We start from the raw sequence: 17,715 nt of genomic DNA, 5'->3' as shown, positions 1-17,715 counted from the left end.
TTAGTGGTGGGATCCTGTTGAAGGTGGCGGAAGTTGTGGAGGATAATATGCTGGATCTGGAGGCTGGTGGGTTGGTAGGTGAGGACAAGGGGAACACGGTCCCTGTTGTGGTGATGGGAGGATGGGGTGAGGGCGGAAGTGCGGGAAATGGAGGAGATGCGGGTGAGGGTCATCGTTGATGACCACAATTCTCAAAAGGGAAACCACAATTCTCAAAGAACAACAGACAGGATCACCCAGTTGCCACCCACTTCAACACTGCTTCACATTCCCATTCGGATACGTCCATACATGGCCTCCTCTACTGCCGTGATGAGGCCAAACTCAGGTTGGAGGAGCAACACCTCATCTACCATCTGGGTAGTCTCCAGCCCCTTGGTATGAACATTCCCCAACTTCTGGTAATTCCCTCCCTCTCCCTTCCACCATCCCACTTTCACTCTGCCTCCTCTTCTAGCTGCCTATCTCCTCTCTCATGATTCTGCCTTCTTCTACTACCCATAGTGCTTTCCACTTTCATTCCTTCTTCACCTCTCCTGCCTATCCCCTCCCTGCTTCCCCACCCCCACCCCTTGATCTTTCCTCTGATTGGTTTTCCACTCTCCCCCCACCTTCTTTATAGGGCGCCTGCCCCCTCCTTCTTCAGTCCTGACGAAGGGTCTCAGCCCGAAACGTTGACTGCTCATTTCAACGGATGCTGCCCGACCTGCTGAGTTCATCCAGCTTGTTTGTACATGTTGATTTGACCACAGCATCTGCAGTGTACTTTGTGCTGCTATCTCTCTTCACCACGATATTAAAGATCATGCAGTTGTGGTCACTGTCTCCAAAATGGTCACCCACCAAGTGATCTGACACCTGACCTGGTTCATTGCTTTTACTAGATGCAGTATGGCCTCTCCTCTAGTCAGTCTATCTACATATCAATCCTGCTTTTCAGTTTCTGACCTAGTTTCCTATATTCTCTCGTCAGGACCTCATCTCTTTTCTTATCTATGCCATTGGTACCATTATGTACCACTATTTCTCACTGCTAACCCTTTTTTTTTTAAAGAGATGAACCCAATCTGAGATGTCCTTGACTCTTGCACCTGAGAGGCTGCTTACCACCCAGAAGTCTGTTTCATGTCCACAAAATCTCCTAACCTTCTGCCTGTTGAATCCCCTATCACTGCCACTCTCCTCTTCTCCTCCCCTTCTCTTCTGAACAACAGAGCCAGACTCAGTTCCAGAGACATGATACATCAATTTTCCAACCCCCCCCCCCAACAGTATCCAAAATGATTTACTTGACTTCGAGGAGAACAGCCACACAGTTGCTTTACACTAACTGCCTCTTCCCTTTGCCTCTCCTGACAGTTACCCGAGTATCTGCCTCCTGCAACTTACCTCCCTGTAACTCCCATCTATCATCTCATCATTCTCTCATATGAGCTTAAGGTTATCCAGCTACAGCCCCAGTTCCCTGACATGGTCCATAAGGAGTTTCTCTCTGATGGAACATTCAGGGAGGCTGGGGGTCTCCCAGGTTAGCACATCTTGGATGAGGAGCACACGCTGACCTAGGATCCATTCTCACTAATCTAGCTAGGTATTTATAGACAAAAAGAGAATCCTGACAGAAGCCTCAACTGAGCCACCAGCCCTTCTTGCTGTAGTTATAATAGCCTGACAGCACAGAAACAGCCCCTTTGGCCTCATGCTGAGCTGTTATTCCACCTTATCTATCGATCAAAACTAGACTATGGCCCTCCATCTCATCCGTGTACCTATCCAAGTTTCTCCAAATGTTGCAATCCAACCTGCATCGCCCACTTGCTCTGGCAGCATGTTCCACACTCTGATTGAAGAAGCTCCCCCCCAAGTTCCCACCGTCAGCCTTTCTCCCTGTCCACTATGACCCCAGTCTTGGTGTCATCCACAGATCTGCTGATCCAATTGACCACATTATCATCTACATCATTGATATATATGATAAACAACAATGGATGCTGCATCGATCCCTGCAGCACTCCACTACCCACAGGCCCTCAGTCAACTATCTACCACCACTCCTCAGCTTTACCCACAAAGCCAATGTTCAATCCAATTGATTACTTCATCCTAAATGCCAAGCAACTAAACCACCTGGACCATGCAGGACTTCTGAGATGTCCCTGACTCCAACTTGCCCTGGATCACACGGGTTTTAACTGTTGGGACTAGTTGCCCATGTGTGACCTTACTGGATTCCATAAAAAATTAATACTAGAGAAATTAATACTTCCGGAAGCTAATAATGCCCCTTATGACCTGAGGAGTGTTCTGTAGAGGTTGTGAATGCACTGATTTCACTTTCCAAAATCCATCGATTGAGCAGCCGTTTCCCAACATCAGAAGATGCCAGAGGGACAACAAGCAACTACAGACCAATAATTTGATGCCAATACAAAAAAATGCTGGAATCTTTGATTAAGAAAGTGAGAACAGGGCACTTAGAGAATAATAATAGAAACATAGAAAACCTACAGCACAATACAGGCCCATTCGGCCCACAAAGTTGTGCCGAACAAGTCCCTACCTTAGAAATTACTAGGCTTACCTATAGCCCTCTATCTTTCTAAGCTCCATGTACCTATCCAAAAGTCTCTAAAAGACCCTATCGTATCCGCCTCCTTCACCGTTGCTGGCAGCCCATTCCACACACCCACCACTTTCTGAGTAAAATACTTACCCCTGACATCTCCTTTGTACCTACTCCCCAGCACCTTAAACCTGTGTCCTCTTGTGGAAAACATTTCAGTCCTTGGAAAAAGCCACTGACTGTCCAAACGATCAATGCCTCTCATCATCTTATACACCTCTATCAGGTCACCTCTCATCTTCTGTCGCTCCAAGGAGAAAAGGCCGAGTTCATTCAACCTATTCTCATAAGACATGCTCCCCAATCCAGGCAACATCCTTCTAAATCTCCTCTGCACCCTTTCTATGGCTTCCACATCCTTCCTGTAGTGAGGCGACCAGAACTGAGCACAGTACTCCAAGTGGGGTCTGACCAAGGTCCTATATAGCTGCAGCATTACCTCTCGGCTCCTAAATTCAATTCCACAATTGATGAAGGCCAATAGACTGTACGCCTTCTTAATCACAGAGTCATCAGTAAACTTACTAATCCATTGCTCCACTTCATCATCCAGGTCATTTATAAAAATCATGAAGAGTAAAGGTCCCAGAACAGATCCCTGAGGCATTCCACTGCTGACCGACCTCCATGCAGAATATGACCTGTCTACAATCACTCTTTGCCTTCTGTGGGCAAGCCAGTTCTGGATTCACAAAGCAATGTCCCCTTGGATCCCATGCCTCCTCACTTTCTCAATAAGACTTGCATGGGGTACCTTATCAAATGCCTTGCTGAAATCCATATACACTACATCTACTGCTCTTCCTTCAGCAATATGTTTAGTCACATTCTCAAAAAATTCAATCAGGCTCATAAGGCACAACCTGCCCTTGATAAAGCCATGCTGACTATTCCTAATCATATTATACCTCTCTAAATGTTCATAAATCCTGCATCTCAGGATCTTCTCTATCAACTTACCATCCACTGAAGTACGACTCACTGGTCTATAATTTCCTGGGCTATCTCTACTCCATTTCTTGAATAAAGGAACAACATTTGCAACCCTCCAATCCTCCGGAACCTCTCCCATCCCCATTGTTGATTCAAAGATCATCACCAGAGGCTCAGCAATCTCTTCCCTTGCCTCCCACAGTAGCCTGGGGTACATCTTATCCAATCCTGGCGACCTATCCAACTTGATGCTTTCCAAAAGCTCCAACTCATCCTCTTTCTTGATATCTACATGCTCAAGCTTTTCAGTCTGCTGCAAGTCATCACTACAATCACCAAGATCCTTTTCCATAGTGAATACTGAAGTATTTATTAAGTGCCTCTGCTATTTCCTCCAGTTCCATACACACTTTCCCACTGTCACACTTGATAGATCCTATTCTTTCACGTTTTATCCTCTTGCTCTTCACATAGAATGTGTTGGGGTTTTCCTTAATCCTGCCCACCAAAGCCTTCTCATGGCTCCTTCTGGCTCTCCTAATTTCCTTTTTAAGCTCTTTCCTGTTAGCCTTATGATCTTCTAGATCTTTAACATTACCTAGATCTCTAAACCTTTTGTAAGCTTTTCTTTTCTTCTTGACTAGATTTATTATAGCCTTTGTACACCACGTTTCCTGTACCCTACCATAACTTCCCTGTCTCATTGGAACGTACCTATGCAGAACTCCACACAAATATCTCCTGAATATTTGCTACATTTCTTCCGTACTTTTCCCTGAGAACATCTGCTTCCAATTTAAGCTTCCAATTTCCTGCCTGATAGCCTCATAATTCCCCTTACTCCAATTAAACGCTTTTCTAACTTGTCTGTTCCTATCTCTCTCCAATGCACTGAGAGACCTGACACCAGACCAGGTTCATTTCCCAATACCAAATCAAGTACAGTCTTTCCTCTTGTAGGCTTATCTACATATTGTGTCAAGAAACCTTCCAGAACACACCCAACAAACTCCACCCCATCTAAACCCCTTCCTTTAGGGAGATGCCAATCGATATTTGGGAAATTAAAATCTGCCATCACAACAACTTTGTTATGATTACACCTTTCCAGGATGTGTTTCCCTATCTGCTCCTCAATATCCCTGTTACTAATGGGCAGCCTATAAAAAACACCCAGTAAAGTTATTGACCCCTTCCTGTTCCTAACCTCCTCCCACAGAGACTCCCTAGACAATCCCTCCATGACGTCCACCTTTTCTGCAGCCGTGGCACTATCTCTGATCAACAGTGTCACACCCCCACCTCTTTTGCCTCTCTCCTTGTCCTTTCTGAAACATTTAAAACCCTGAACCATCCAAGTCTCTGTAATGGCCACCATATCATAGCTCCAAGTACTAATCCACACACTAAACTCATCCGCTTTGTTCACAATACTCCTTGCGTTAAAATAGACTCATCTCAAACCATCGGTCTGAGTGCTTCCCTTCTCTATCACCTGCCTATCCTCCCTCTCACACTGTCTCCAAGCTTTCTCTATTTGTGAGCCAACAGCCTCTTCCCCACTCTCTTCAGTTTGGTTCCCAACCCCCAACAATTCTAGTTGAAACTCTCCCCAGTCACCTTTGCAAACCTCCCCACCAGGATATTGGTCCCCCTGGGATTCAAATGCAACCCGTCCTTTTTGTACAAGTACAAATGATCCAGAAATCTGAATCCCTGCCCCCTGCTCCAATCCCTCAGCCAAGCATTTATCCTCCACCTTATTCTATTCCTATACTCATAATAAGACTGTGCAGTCAACATCGAGTCAGCTTTGTCCCATTATGAGACTTTGGTGAGGGGACTGAAGAGATTTACCAGGATGCTGCCTGGATAGCAGCATAAGACATCGGGGCAGAAATAGGTAATTTGCTCCATTGACTCTGCTCTGCCATTCCATCATGGTGTTTGTTATCACTCTTAACCCCATTCTCCTATCTGCTCCCAGTAACCTTTGATGCCCTAACGAATCAATAACCTATCACCTCCACTTTAAATATACTTAATGAGAAATATGTACTTTGATAATAAATTTTCTTTGAACTGCTGATGCCCTGATTAATTAAAGACTAATCAACTTCCACCTTAAATATACGCAATGACTTGGCCTGCATAGCTGTCTGTGACAATGAATTCTACAGATTCGCCAACCTCTAGCTAACAAAATCTTTCCTCATCTCTGTTCTAAATGGATGCTCCCCTATTCCGAGACTGTGCCTTCTGCTCCTAGGCTCCCCTCGACAGGAAACATCCTCTCTATATCCACTCTATCTAGGTCTTTCAATATTTGATAGGTTTCAATGAGATCCCTCCTCATTCTTCTAAACATCAAAGCCATCAAATGCTCCTCATATGTTAACCCTTTCATTCCTGAGGTAATTCTCTAGCCCCTCTCCAATGCAAGCACATCTTTTCGTAGAACAAGGGCCCAAAACTACTCACAGCCTCCTCTACTGTCAAGATGAAGCCACACTCAGGTTGGAGGCATGACATCTTATATACCGGCTGGGTAGCCTCCAACCTGATGGCATGAACATTGACTTCTCTCACTTCCATTAATGCCCCTCCTCCCCATCCCTGACATATTTGGTTGTTTTTTTTTTCTCTCTCTGCCCATCACCCTGCCTGTTCTCCATCTCCCTCTGGTGCTCCCCCTCCCCCTTTCTTTCTCCCTAGGCCTCTCGTCCCTTGATCCTTTCCCTTCTCCAGCTCTGTATCACTTTCGCCAATCACCTTTCCAGCCCTTAGCTTCATCCCACCCCCCCCACCCCCGGTCTTCTCTTATCATATGGCATTTCCCCATCCCCCCACTACTTTCAAATCTCTTAGTATCTTTCCTTTCGGTTAGTCCTGACGAAGGGTCTCGGCTCGAACCGTCGACAGCGCTTCTCCCTATAGATGCTGCCTGGCCTGCTGTGTTCCACCAGCATTTTGTGTGTGTTGTTTGAATTTCCAGCATCTGCAGATTTCCTCATGTTTGCACAGTACTCCAGGTGTGATCTGACCAGTGCCTTATAAAACCTCAGCATTATATCCTTGGTTTTGCATTCTAGTCCTCGCAAAATGAATACTAACATAACACAAAATGCTGGCAGAACTCAGCAGGCCTGACAGCATCTATGGGAGGAGGTAGTGATGACGTTTCGGGCTGAAACCCTTGGAGTGAAGTAACATGGGATGGTCGAGGGGGGATAAGAAGTGGGGGGAGGGATGAAGCAGAGAGCTGGGAAATGATAAGCTGAAGGGAAATAGGCTAGGGGGAAGGTGGAGAATTATGGGAAATAGAAGAGAAAGAAAGTTAGGGCTGGGGGGAGATTATAGTGAGGGGGGAAAAAGAGAGAGAAAGAGAACCAGACTAAAATTATAGATAGGGATGGGGTAAGGGGGGGGGGCAGGGGTATCAATGGAGGTCTGTGAGTTAAATGTTCATGCCGGCAGGTAGGAGGCTACCTAGGTGGTAACCTAGGCTACCTATGTTGATATGAGTTCAATGGGGCAAGAACAAGCTGAAACAATGGGTCTACCAGGACAGGCAGGTTTGTGGATCTTGGGTAGGAACTAGAAATGGGAGATGTAGGGTGCAGGAACTATGAGGTTGGTGGCAGTGGATGGGAGATCCCCAGAGCTATTAAGGTTGATGATGGTGTGAGAAACAATCTCCTGGTTCTCCTTAGTGGGATCTTGTTGGAGGGGAAAGTAAGAGCAGGTGTCTGACAGTTATCACTAGGCCTCAGCAAGGTAGAGGTCAGCCCACCAGACTACTAAACCACCCCCTTATCTGGGGGTTTGATGGTGAGGTTAGGATTAGGGCGGCAGAATTGGAGAGCATTCCGTGTGGAAGGAGTGATGTTGGAATTGGAGAGAAGGGTGGTGAAGTCGAGATGGTTGAGGTCCCATTGGCAGTTGCAATGAAAAGATCCAGAGCAGGCAGAAGACCAGGAAGAGGAGGAGGGTTGAAGATGGGAGAAAGGGTCATCAGATCAGGATGGAGAGTCCTTGCCAAAGAAGTAGGCACAGAGACAGAGGTGGTAAAAGAAGAGATCAGCATCATGGTAGGTGTGAGCGCAGGGTGACAATGGGGGATTTCAGGAGATGTTTGCTCTGATGGGTTGCAGGAAGTTCAAAGTCACATGCATCCATGAGAATGGTGGGCAATAGGGAGTGAGATCTACAGGGAGCTCCACCGTCAAACTGGAACAAAACAATAGGGAGTGAGATCTACAGGGAGCTCCACCATCAAACTAGAACAAAACAATAGGGAGTGAGATCTACAGGGAGCTCCACCAACCAATAGGGAGTGAGATCTACAGGGAGCTCCACCATCAAACTGGAACAAATCAATAGGGAGTGAGATCTACAGGGAGCTCCACCATCAAACTGGAACAAAACAATAGGGAGTGAGATCTACAGGGAGCTCCACCAACCAATAGGGAGTGAGATCTACAGGGAGCTCCACCATCAAACTGGAACAAATCAATAGGGAGTGAGATCTACAGGGAGCTCCACCATCAAACTGGAACAAAACAATAGGGAGTGAGATCTACAGGGAGCTCCACCATCAAACTAGAACAAAACAATAGGGAGTGAGATCTACAGGGAGCTCCACCAACCAATAGGGAGTGAGATCTACAGGGAGCTCCACCATCAAACTGGAACAAATCAATAGGGAGTGAGATCTACAGGGAGCTCCACCATCAAACTAGAACAAAACAATAGGGAGTGAGATCTACAGGGAGCTCCACCAAACAATAGGAAGCGAGATCTACAGGGAGCTCCACCAAACAATAAGGAGTGAGATCTACAGGGAGCTCCACCATCAAACTGGAACAAAACAATAGGGAGTGAGATCTACAGGGAGCTCCACCATCAAACTGGAACAAATCAATAGGGAGTGAGATCTACAGGGAGCTCCACCGTCAAACTGGAACAAAACAATAGGGAGTGAGATCTACAGGGAGCTCCACCATCAAACTAGAACAAAACAATAGGGAGTGAGATCTACAGGGAGCTCCACCAACCAATAGGGAGTGAGATCTACAGGGAGCTCCACCATCAAACTGGAACAAATCAATAGGGAGTGAGATCTACAAGGAGCTCCACCATCAAACTAGAACAAAACAATAGGGAGTGAGATCTACAGGGAGCTCCACCGTCAAACTGGAACAAAACAATAGGGAGTGAGATCTACAGGGAGCTCCACCATCAAACTGGAACAAATCAATAGGGAGTGAGATCTACAGGGAGCTCCACCGTCAAACTGGAACAAAACAATAGGGAGTGAGATCTACAGGGAGCTCCACCGTCAAACTGGAACAAATCAATAGGGAGTGAGATCTACAGGGAGCTCCACCATCAAACTGGAACAAAACAGACAGACAGAGTGCACTCTTATTATTCATTATCCAGAGGGTGGATGAGTGTGGGTCTTGTTCTTCCAATAGTGGTTGGCACTTTCTCTGTTTCTGTAGATTATCATCTCTCATCATTTCTAAAGGAGCTTTGTCTGTCCCTCCTGGTCCTGCTGTCATCTCTTGGTTTAGTTCACTCCTGGTAATCTTCACTTTCCCCTTTGTTCACAGATATCATTCAGGAGGGGAAGACGAGGCAGGCATGTGAGTATCATCTCCTGAAAACAAACACAAACTCCTCAATACTTGAGGAAAGAGTCTGGGACCAAGTGCTGGTAGGCAGTGGTAGTGATATGGTGATGAGCCGAAAGGGAGGAGGGAGAGTGCGGGAACAAGCAGACAGAAAAAGTGAGGAAACATATTAGGAAGCAGAATAAGGAAAGAGAGGTGGGAGAGAGAATAACACAGAGAGCCTAAGGGAGATGAAAGGAAAGGCTGGGAGGGGAGGGGGAGGGGGGGAATGGATAGAGATAAATAGAAAGAGTGGCCAAGTGGAAATAAGACTGGTGAGCACAATGAAGGGTTTTTGTGCATTGAGTTTAGAGCAGAGAACTCCATCCCACCATGTCTATGTGGACCATCCAGTACCCATTCCCACCAAACCCATGTACCAACTGTTGGGCCATAACTGGGTTTTGGTGATTCAGCAGCTCATCCAGATATCTCTTACATTGAGAAAGACCCTGCCTCCAGCAACCCCACAGGCAGTGTGTTCCAGATTATAGCCACCCTCAGTAGGAAAGGTTCTTCTTCAGATCTCCCTCATACTCCACCTATCCCCATCTAGCCTTAGAAATGCTCCTTCTATAGTTCAGTAAACCTCAATCAGTTGCTCCCTCAGTCTCCGCTGTTCCAGGGAAAACTGACCCATCCTCTCCATTGTCTCATCATAACTGATCTACAGGGAGCTCCACCATCAAACTAGAATAAAACAATAGGGAGTGAGATCTACAGGGAGCTGCACCAAACAATAGGGAGTGAGATCTACAGGGAGCTCCACCATCAAACTGGAACAAATCAATAGGGAGTGAGATCTACAGGGAGCTCCACCATCAAACTGGAACAACACAATAGAGAGTGAGATCTACAGGGAGCTCCATCCCAGACGCATTCCTGCCGAGTCTCTTCTCCACCTTCTCCAGTGCAATCACATCCTTTCTAATATGGTGTAGTGATTAGAACTGCACACATTGTCAAACCAACGTGTTGTTCTCTCACCTCCCTGCCTTCAAATAGTCCATGATCAGATATGAATGCAGAAATCCCATATACACCTGTACCCTCATCTCCAGGGATCTTACAACTTGTACTCTGAGCTACTTCCGTAGGAGCCCAACCATCCATGATGTATCTACATCTCATCTTTCTCCTCCTGCTGTTAATCAGCTCACAGTTATCAGCATTAAGTTCCATTGCTGTGTCCAATTTAATCAATATAGTTCTGTCACCTGACTATCCTCCTCACTTTCAACATGCAAACAAAGTGTCAGCTGGAAACTTAGTAGTCACAGCTCCATTCATATCCCATTCATTCTTGTACAAAGGCTGAGAGTATGAGTACACTGCTATATTGAATGAACAATGAACTTATTCATTAGGAAACTGCCTCTCGAAAGTTTTTTCCACACTGCGGATTTCCAGGAACGGTGCTGGAAATGAGATGCTTCTTGGGAAGAGCCTGACAAAGACATATTGATCCCTGGAGCAAGCAGTTTAAAGGGAAATTGAATAGGTAGAGAGCAGCAGGATGGAGGGTGTACCAAGCACACACTGTGAAGGTGCAGAAGATGTTTCATAGAACAGTGCAGTGAAGAAACAAGCTAGAAAATTATAGTTTCTGGGAGTGTGTGAGGAACATTGAGAGAAAGGCGTGGAGGCGGGAGGAAATAGACAGGTTTATGTGCATTGAGTACAGAACTCCGAATCACCAGCCCATCATGTCTGTACTGACCATATCTGTAACTGATCCATATTCCACTCTATCCTTTGGAGATCATAGACATAAGACATATGAGCAAAATTAGGTCATTTGGGATCTGTTCTGGGACCCCTTCTCTTTGTGATTTTTATAAATGACGTGGATGAGGAGGTGGAGGTATGGGTTACTAAATTTGCTGATAACACAAACGTTGGGGGTGTTGTGGATAGTGTTGAGGGCTGTCAGAGGTTACAGAGGGACATCAATCTGATGCAGAACTGGGCTGAGACGTGGCAGATGGAGTTTAACCCAGAAAAGTGTGAGGTGGTTCATTTTGGTAGGTCAAGTATGATGGCAGAATATAGCATTAATGGTAAAAATCTTGGCAGTGTGGCAGATCAGAGGGATCTTGGGGTCTGATAACACAGCACACTCAAAGCTGCTACACAGGTTGACTCTGTGGTTAGAAGGCATATGGTGTATTGGCCTTCATCAACCATGCGATTGAGTTTAAGAGTCAAGAGGTAATGTTACAGCTATATAGAATATAGGACCCTGGTCAGACCCCACTTGGAGTACTGTGCTCAGTTCTGGTCGCCTCACTACAGGAAGGATGTAGAAACCATAGAAAGGGTGCAGAAGAGATTTACAAGGATGTTGCCTGGATTGGGGAGCATGCCTTATGAGAATAGGTTGAGTGAACTCGACCTTTTCTTCTTGGAGTGACGGAGGATGAGGGGTGACCTGATAGAGGTGTATAAGATGATGAGAGGCATTGATCGTGTGGATAGTTAGAATCTAAAGTGACGTGGGACCAGGGACGCCTAGGTACAGGTAGGGGATGGAGTAATCCCGCAGGCTTTTCTATGGGCGCAGACGGAACATGCGGAAAAATAGGAACGGGTGTCAGTGTCCATGGAGGGCCACCAGAAATGTCTCTTCAGGAGGGTCAGGGTCCGATCGACTCCGGGATGGCAGGCAAAATGAGAGGTGTGCCCCCACTGTAGGACCTGTGATCGAACAGCATCGGGTACAAAAGGTGATTGGGAGGTCCGGTGCCTGGGTCGGGTTGCGTCCTTTGGACCTCTTTGACTCTGGACTCGATCTCCCAGGTGAGGGCAGCCACTACACAGGATGGTGGAAGGATGGTCTCGGGGTTGGGAAGATCCTCCTCGGAAACGTATTGGCGGGAGAGGGCATCGGGCTTCCCGTTCTTGGACCCCAGACGATAGGTGAGGGAGAACCTGAACCGGTCAAAAATAATGCCCAACAGGCCTGGCAGGAATTCAGGCGTTTGGCGGTCTGGATATATTGAAGGTTCTTGTGGTCTGTCCAGATGATAAATGGGTGTTCCGCCCCCTCCAACCAGTGCCTCCACTCTTCTAACGCCAGTCTGACCGCTAGTAGCTCCCGGTTCCCCACGTCGTAGTTTCGTTCAGCGGGAGACAGTTGGCGAGAGAAGAAAGCACAGGGATGTAGTTTCTGATCCGGTCCCGAACATTGGGACAGTACCACTCCCACCCCGGAGTCAGAGGCATCAACCTTCACACTGAACTGACAGGAGGGGTCCGGTTGAATCAGAACGGGTGCAGATGTGAAACGCCTCTTCAGTTCGCCGAATGCTGAATTCGCCTCGGAGTTCCAAAGGAAAGGTGTGGTGGGTGAGGTAAGTCGGGTAAGGGGAGTTTCGGATGAACCGACGATAAAAGTTCACAAACCCCAGGACCCGTTGGAGTTGCTTGCGGTCCGTGGGTTTGGGCCACTCCGCCACAGCCCGGATCTTCTCAGGATCAGCTCTCACCTGTCCCCTCTCGATGATATAACCTAGGAAGCAGACATGGAATTGGCATTTCTCCGCCTTTACAAATAATTTATTCTCCCCCAGCCTCTGCAGGACTTGATGGACATGGTGCACGTGTTGCTGGGGACTGCTGGAAAAGATTAGGATGTCAACCAGGTAGACAAACACAAAGTGGTTAATAAAGTCTCTTAGTATATCGTTAATCAAGGCTTGAAAAACTGCGGGGGCATCGGTGAGGCCAAAAGGCATGACTAAGTACTCGAAGTGGCCTAACAGGGTATTGAAAGCTGTCTTTCACTCATCTCCCTCCCTTATCTGGACCAAATGGTCGGCGTTTCGGAGGTCCAACTTCGAGAAGATGGTGGCTCCATGAAGTGGCTCAAATGCAGAACTTATAAGAGGCAGTGGGTACTTGTTCTTAATGGTGAAATGATTTAGGCCTCGGTAATCAACGTAGGGACGGAGAGAGCCGTCCTTCTTCCCCACAAAGAAGAACCCAGTGCCCACCGGGGAGGATGAGGGTCGAATAATGCCCACCGCGAGAGACTCACTGATATATTTCTCCATGGCTTCTTTCTCAGGCCGGGGCAAGTTATACAGGCGACTGGTAGGTAACGAGGCCTCGGGGAGAAGGTCGATAGCGCAGTCATACGGGCGGTGTGGAGGCAGGGATAGGGCACGTTGCTTTCTGAATACCTGTCCCAGGTCATGGTATTCTGTGGGAACTCTGGACAAGTCGAGGGTTTCAAAGACAGGCGAGGTCGTTGTATTCTCCCTGGGGGATAGGGCCGACTGCAGACAGGTGGCGTGGCAAAACAGGCTCCAACTGGCTATCCTCCCGGTAGACCAATCAATGCAAGAATTATGGCGGCGTAACCAGGGGTATCCAAGTACTATCGGGGCTTGAGGAGAGGAGATTAGGTTAAATTGTATCTGCTCCCAATGATTCCCAGAGAGGATCAAAGACAGTGGTGGAGTACGGTGAGTGACTCGAGCCAGAAGTTTTCCATCCAGTGCCCGGGCTTCCAGAGGGGTAGACAACGGCTCCCGAGGAGTTCTGGCCTGGGCAGCTATGTCTTCATCCAGCAGATTCCCCTCAGCACCGGAGTCTATCAAGGTAGACAAGGACAGGGACTGTTGGTTGTAGGTTCCAGTAGCTTGGATCTGCATCCGGGCTTGGGGAACTGAAGGGAGTGTCATCTGATTCACCAGAACAGTTGGAGTGGGGGCTACCCTAGGTGTGGACGGGTAAGGGAGGCTGGCCGAAGATGGTAAGGTTGGCCGTAGGATGACCCGAGGAGCGGAGACCGGTCTTTTCTCTCAGACGTTCTCGAAGTCGATTATCTACCCTGGTGGCCAAAGAGTCCAGGCTGTTTGCGTCATCCCTGGCCGCTAATTCATCTTTTATCTTGTCAGAGAGACCCTGTCGAAACACTTCCTGTGGTGCTTCATCAGTCCACCCAGAGTCGGCCGCTAATGTTCGGAACTCTACGGAGTATTTCGCTACGCTTTGCGAGCCCGGACAGAGAGTCAGAAGGCGCCTAGCAGCGTCCCTCCCACGAATGGGCTGTTCAAAAACCTTCCTCATTTCGGAGACGAAGGTGGAGAAGGAGGAACAGACCTCTGGACGGTTGTCCCAAATCGCGGTGGCCCATGATAAGGCATCTGCTAGTAACAGCCCCAAGATGTACGCAATTCTTGATCTGTCCGAGCTGTACGTACGTGGCTGTTGCTCAAAAACCAGAGAGCCCAGTACTTCCCTAGGTCCCCAGCGTAGGGTTCTGGTTCGGGTACGTACGGCTCTCGAGGTGATTGTGTTGCTGAGCCAAGGCGTACCCATCCCAGGCTGTGCGGTTTGGTCAGACTGGGTTCTTGGAAGGGATGGAGTAAGGGGAGTGGATACCCAGTCAACCTGCTCACTGACCTTCTTTACATCCTCGGATAGGGCATGAAGATCTTTCATGACTTTTCTGAGTCGTTGATCATGTATGTCCAGTAGGGAGCCCTGGCTAACAAGGGCCTGTTGCACCGGGTCCGTGTCCACTGGGTTCATTCTGGCCAGTTCGTTCTGTTACGCGGGGGTGACGGAGGAGAACCCAAGTGCAGGACACTGGCACGTCGACTCAGTTGGGGAGGCTGACGTAGACCTGAACGTAGAGCAGGAAACCAGAGGGATCTTGACAAGGAGACAGGATTCACAGGGACTCTCTAGAAACTAGAGCAGAACTTAGAACTGCCGGTTCTAATCGGAACAGGGAACGAAGTATCACACAAGAATTGACCAACGAACTGGCAACGTATGATAGAGTCACCATCGTATTTATTTCCCAGTCTCTGATGAAAGCCAGATGTACGGTAATTGGGTAACTAGCAGCAATTGACTGAAATTGGGTCATAATCAGGGAGAAAGAAGTGTTAAAGGGGAACGGCCAACCAGAACCATGACAAAGGCTGAAGTGGCTGGCACGAGAGGGCACAGTTTTAAAGTGCTTGGAAGTAGATACAGAAGAGATGTCAGGGGTATGTTTTTACACAGAGAGTAGTGAGTGGGTGGAATGGGCTGCCGGCAATGGTGGTGGAGGCAGATATGATAGGGTCTTTTAAGAGACTCATGGAGTTTAGAAAAATAGAGGGCTATGGATAACCCTAGGTAATTTCTAAAGTAAGTACATGTTCAGCACAGCATTATAGGCCAAAGGGCCTGAATTGTGTTGTAGGTTTTCTACGTTTTTATAAGCTAATATGGCAGGGGGATTTGGAACCGGAATGATAGCGCTGAGAATGAGCCAGCTGGTTTACAAGTAGATGATAGGTGTAACATGAATGTGAGGAAGGACAAGTCAGTGATTAGGTACAACTACAGGCAGAGGAAAGAGTTAAATTGTACCACCGAGGCAAAATTCAAAAGGATGAAGAATGTAAGACTGAAGATGCTGTATTAAATGCATGTAGCTTTCAGTGGGTGAACTCATGGCATTAGAAATTGGTCAGGGTGATGTTTTGGGCATCACCACTGAGTCGTGGCTGAAAGATAGCCATGGTTTGGAGATGAACATCAAAGGATATAGCTTGTATCAAAAGGACCGGCAGGAAGGCATAGGCGGTGGTGTGGCTCTGTTGGTAAGAGATGGAATTACATCTTTAGAAAGAGGTGAAATTGGGTCAGTTAATGTTGAATCTTTCTGGGTGGAGTTAAGAAACTGCAAGGGTAATAAAACCAATATGGGAATCATATATAGCCCTCCAAATAGTAGCCAAGATGTGGGGTTGAGATTGCAAGGGGAGCTGGAAATAGCATGTAATAAAGGTAATGACACAATTGTAATGGGGACCTTCAATATGCAAGCGGATTGGGAAAATCAGGTTGGTGTTGGATCGCAAGAGAAGGTATTTTCTGAGTGCCTGTAAGATGGCTTTTTAGAGCAGCTTGTACTTGAGCCTACTGTGGGAAAGGCTGTCTTAGGTTGGGTGTTGTGTAATAACCCAGATCTTATTAGGGAGCTTTACATAAAGGAACCATTAGGAGTCAGTGATTATAATATGATTGACTTCATACTGCAATTTGAGAGGGAGAAGCATAAGTCACATGTATCAGTATCACAATGGAATAAAGGGAATTACAGAGGCATGAGAGAGTAGCTTGCATAGGTGGATTGGAGGAGGATAGTGACAGGGTTCCTCTTTGGCATGTATATGTCCTGTTCCTTCTGAGTTGTTTCCAGAAATTCCAGCCATTGCTGCTCTGAGAACTTGAGACCTTCAGTGTCCCTGACAACGACAACTGTGAGAAGTGCTGTCAGGAGCAGACATGGAATGGACCCAAATGCAGGACACAGGCACTGAAGTACTAGGGGTAGGACAGGATGGGAATGCCATGGCATGCAAGGGGTAATGTAGGCAGGGCTGGATCCTGGAGGTTAGGCAGGCAGGGGCTGGATCCCAGAGTTCAGGCGGGGCAGAAGACCCCCCTGGGGCAGGCGCATAACTCCTGGGCAGGGCCGCCTCCCAGGGAGGAACACAGAGGCCCGGGCAAGACGCAGAACACCTGGGCAGGTGCGGGCACAACCCATAGGGAGCAAGGGGTGAGAAGGGTCGGAGTCCTCAGGACAGGCTGCATGGATCCCAGGCAGGGCCGCCTCCCAGGCAGAAACATGGAGGCCTGGACAAGGTGCGGACACCTGGGCAGGTGCAGGGCACAACCCATCAGAGGTTAGGGGTAGGAAGGGACAGAGCCACCCAAGGGGTAACAGCAACAGCCTGGCTTACCTGACAGAGCCAAGGGACAGGAATGGAGCTGGGTCCAGGGTGAGCAGCAGGACAACCAAGATATACCAGTAATTAGGGAGAAGCAAGCAGACAGTGTGATAGCGTGGGCAAGGCAAATACAGCAGAACAGCAGGACCAGCGCACCCAAGAGAAGCAGGAAAACAAGACAAACTTGGACAGAACAGGATACAGAGCAGGCCGGCAACCAGGGCAGAACAGGATTCCGAGCAGGCCGGCAACCAGGGCAGAACAGGATACGGAGCAGGCCGGCAACCAGGGCAGAACAGGATTCCGAGCAGGCCGGCAACCAGGGCAGAACAGGATACGGAGCAGGCCGGCAACCAGGGCAGAACAGGATACAGAGCAGGCCGGCAACCAGGGCAGAACAGGATTCCGAGCAGGCCGGCAACCAGGGCAGAACAGGATTCCGAGCAGGCCGGCAACCAGGGCAGAACAGGATACGGAGCAGGCCGGCAACCAGAGCAGAACAGGATACGGAGCAGGCCGGCAACTAGGGCAGAACAGGATTCCGAGCAGGCCGGCAACCAGGGCAGAACAGGATACGGAGCAGGCCGGCAACCAGGGCAGAACAGGATACGGAGCAGGCCGGCAACCAGGGCAGAACAGGATACCGAGCAGGCCGGCAACCAGGGCAGAACAGGATAAGAGCAGGCCGGCAACCAGGGCAGAACAGGATTCTGAGCAGGCTGGCAACCAGGGCAGAACA

General features: G+C 48.2%; 1 protein-coding gene across 3 annotated transcripts in view; it reads left to right on the top strand.

Moving 5' to 3' along the window:
- LOC140728691 (uncharacterized) overlaps nt 1-17,715 on the top strand; it is a 265,890-nt gene that overhangs the window by 207,372 nt on the left and 40,803 nt on the right. For all 3 annotated transcript variants that reach the window (XM_073047654.1, XM_073047653.1, XM_073047652.1), the window contains exon 13: nt 9,175-9,207. In XM_073047654.1, the coding sequence (XP_072903755.1) occupies nt 9,175-9,207 (33 nt within the window). The remainder of the gene's footprint in view (nt 1-9,174; nt 9,208-17,715) is intronic.

The sequence above is a fragment of the Hemitrygon akajei genome, chromosome 6 (assembly GCF_048418815.1).
Source record: "Hemitrygon akajei chromosome 6, sHemAka1.3, whole genome shotgun sequence".
Taxonomy (NCBI): domain Eukaryota; kingdom Metazoa; phylum Chordata; class Chondrichthyes; order Myliobatiformes; family Dasyatidae; genus Hemitrygon; species Hemitrygon akajei.
The sequence above is the reverse complement of the archived record's forward strand: the minus strand, read 5'-3'. Positions and strand labels throughout refer to the sequence as shown.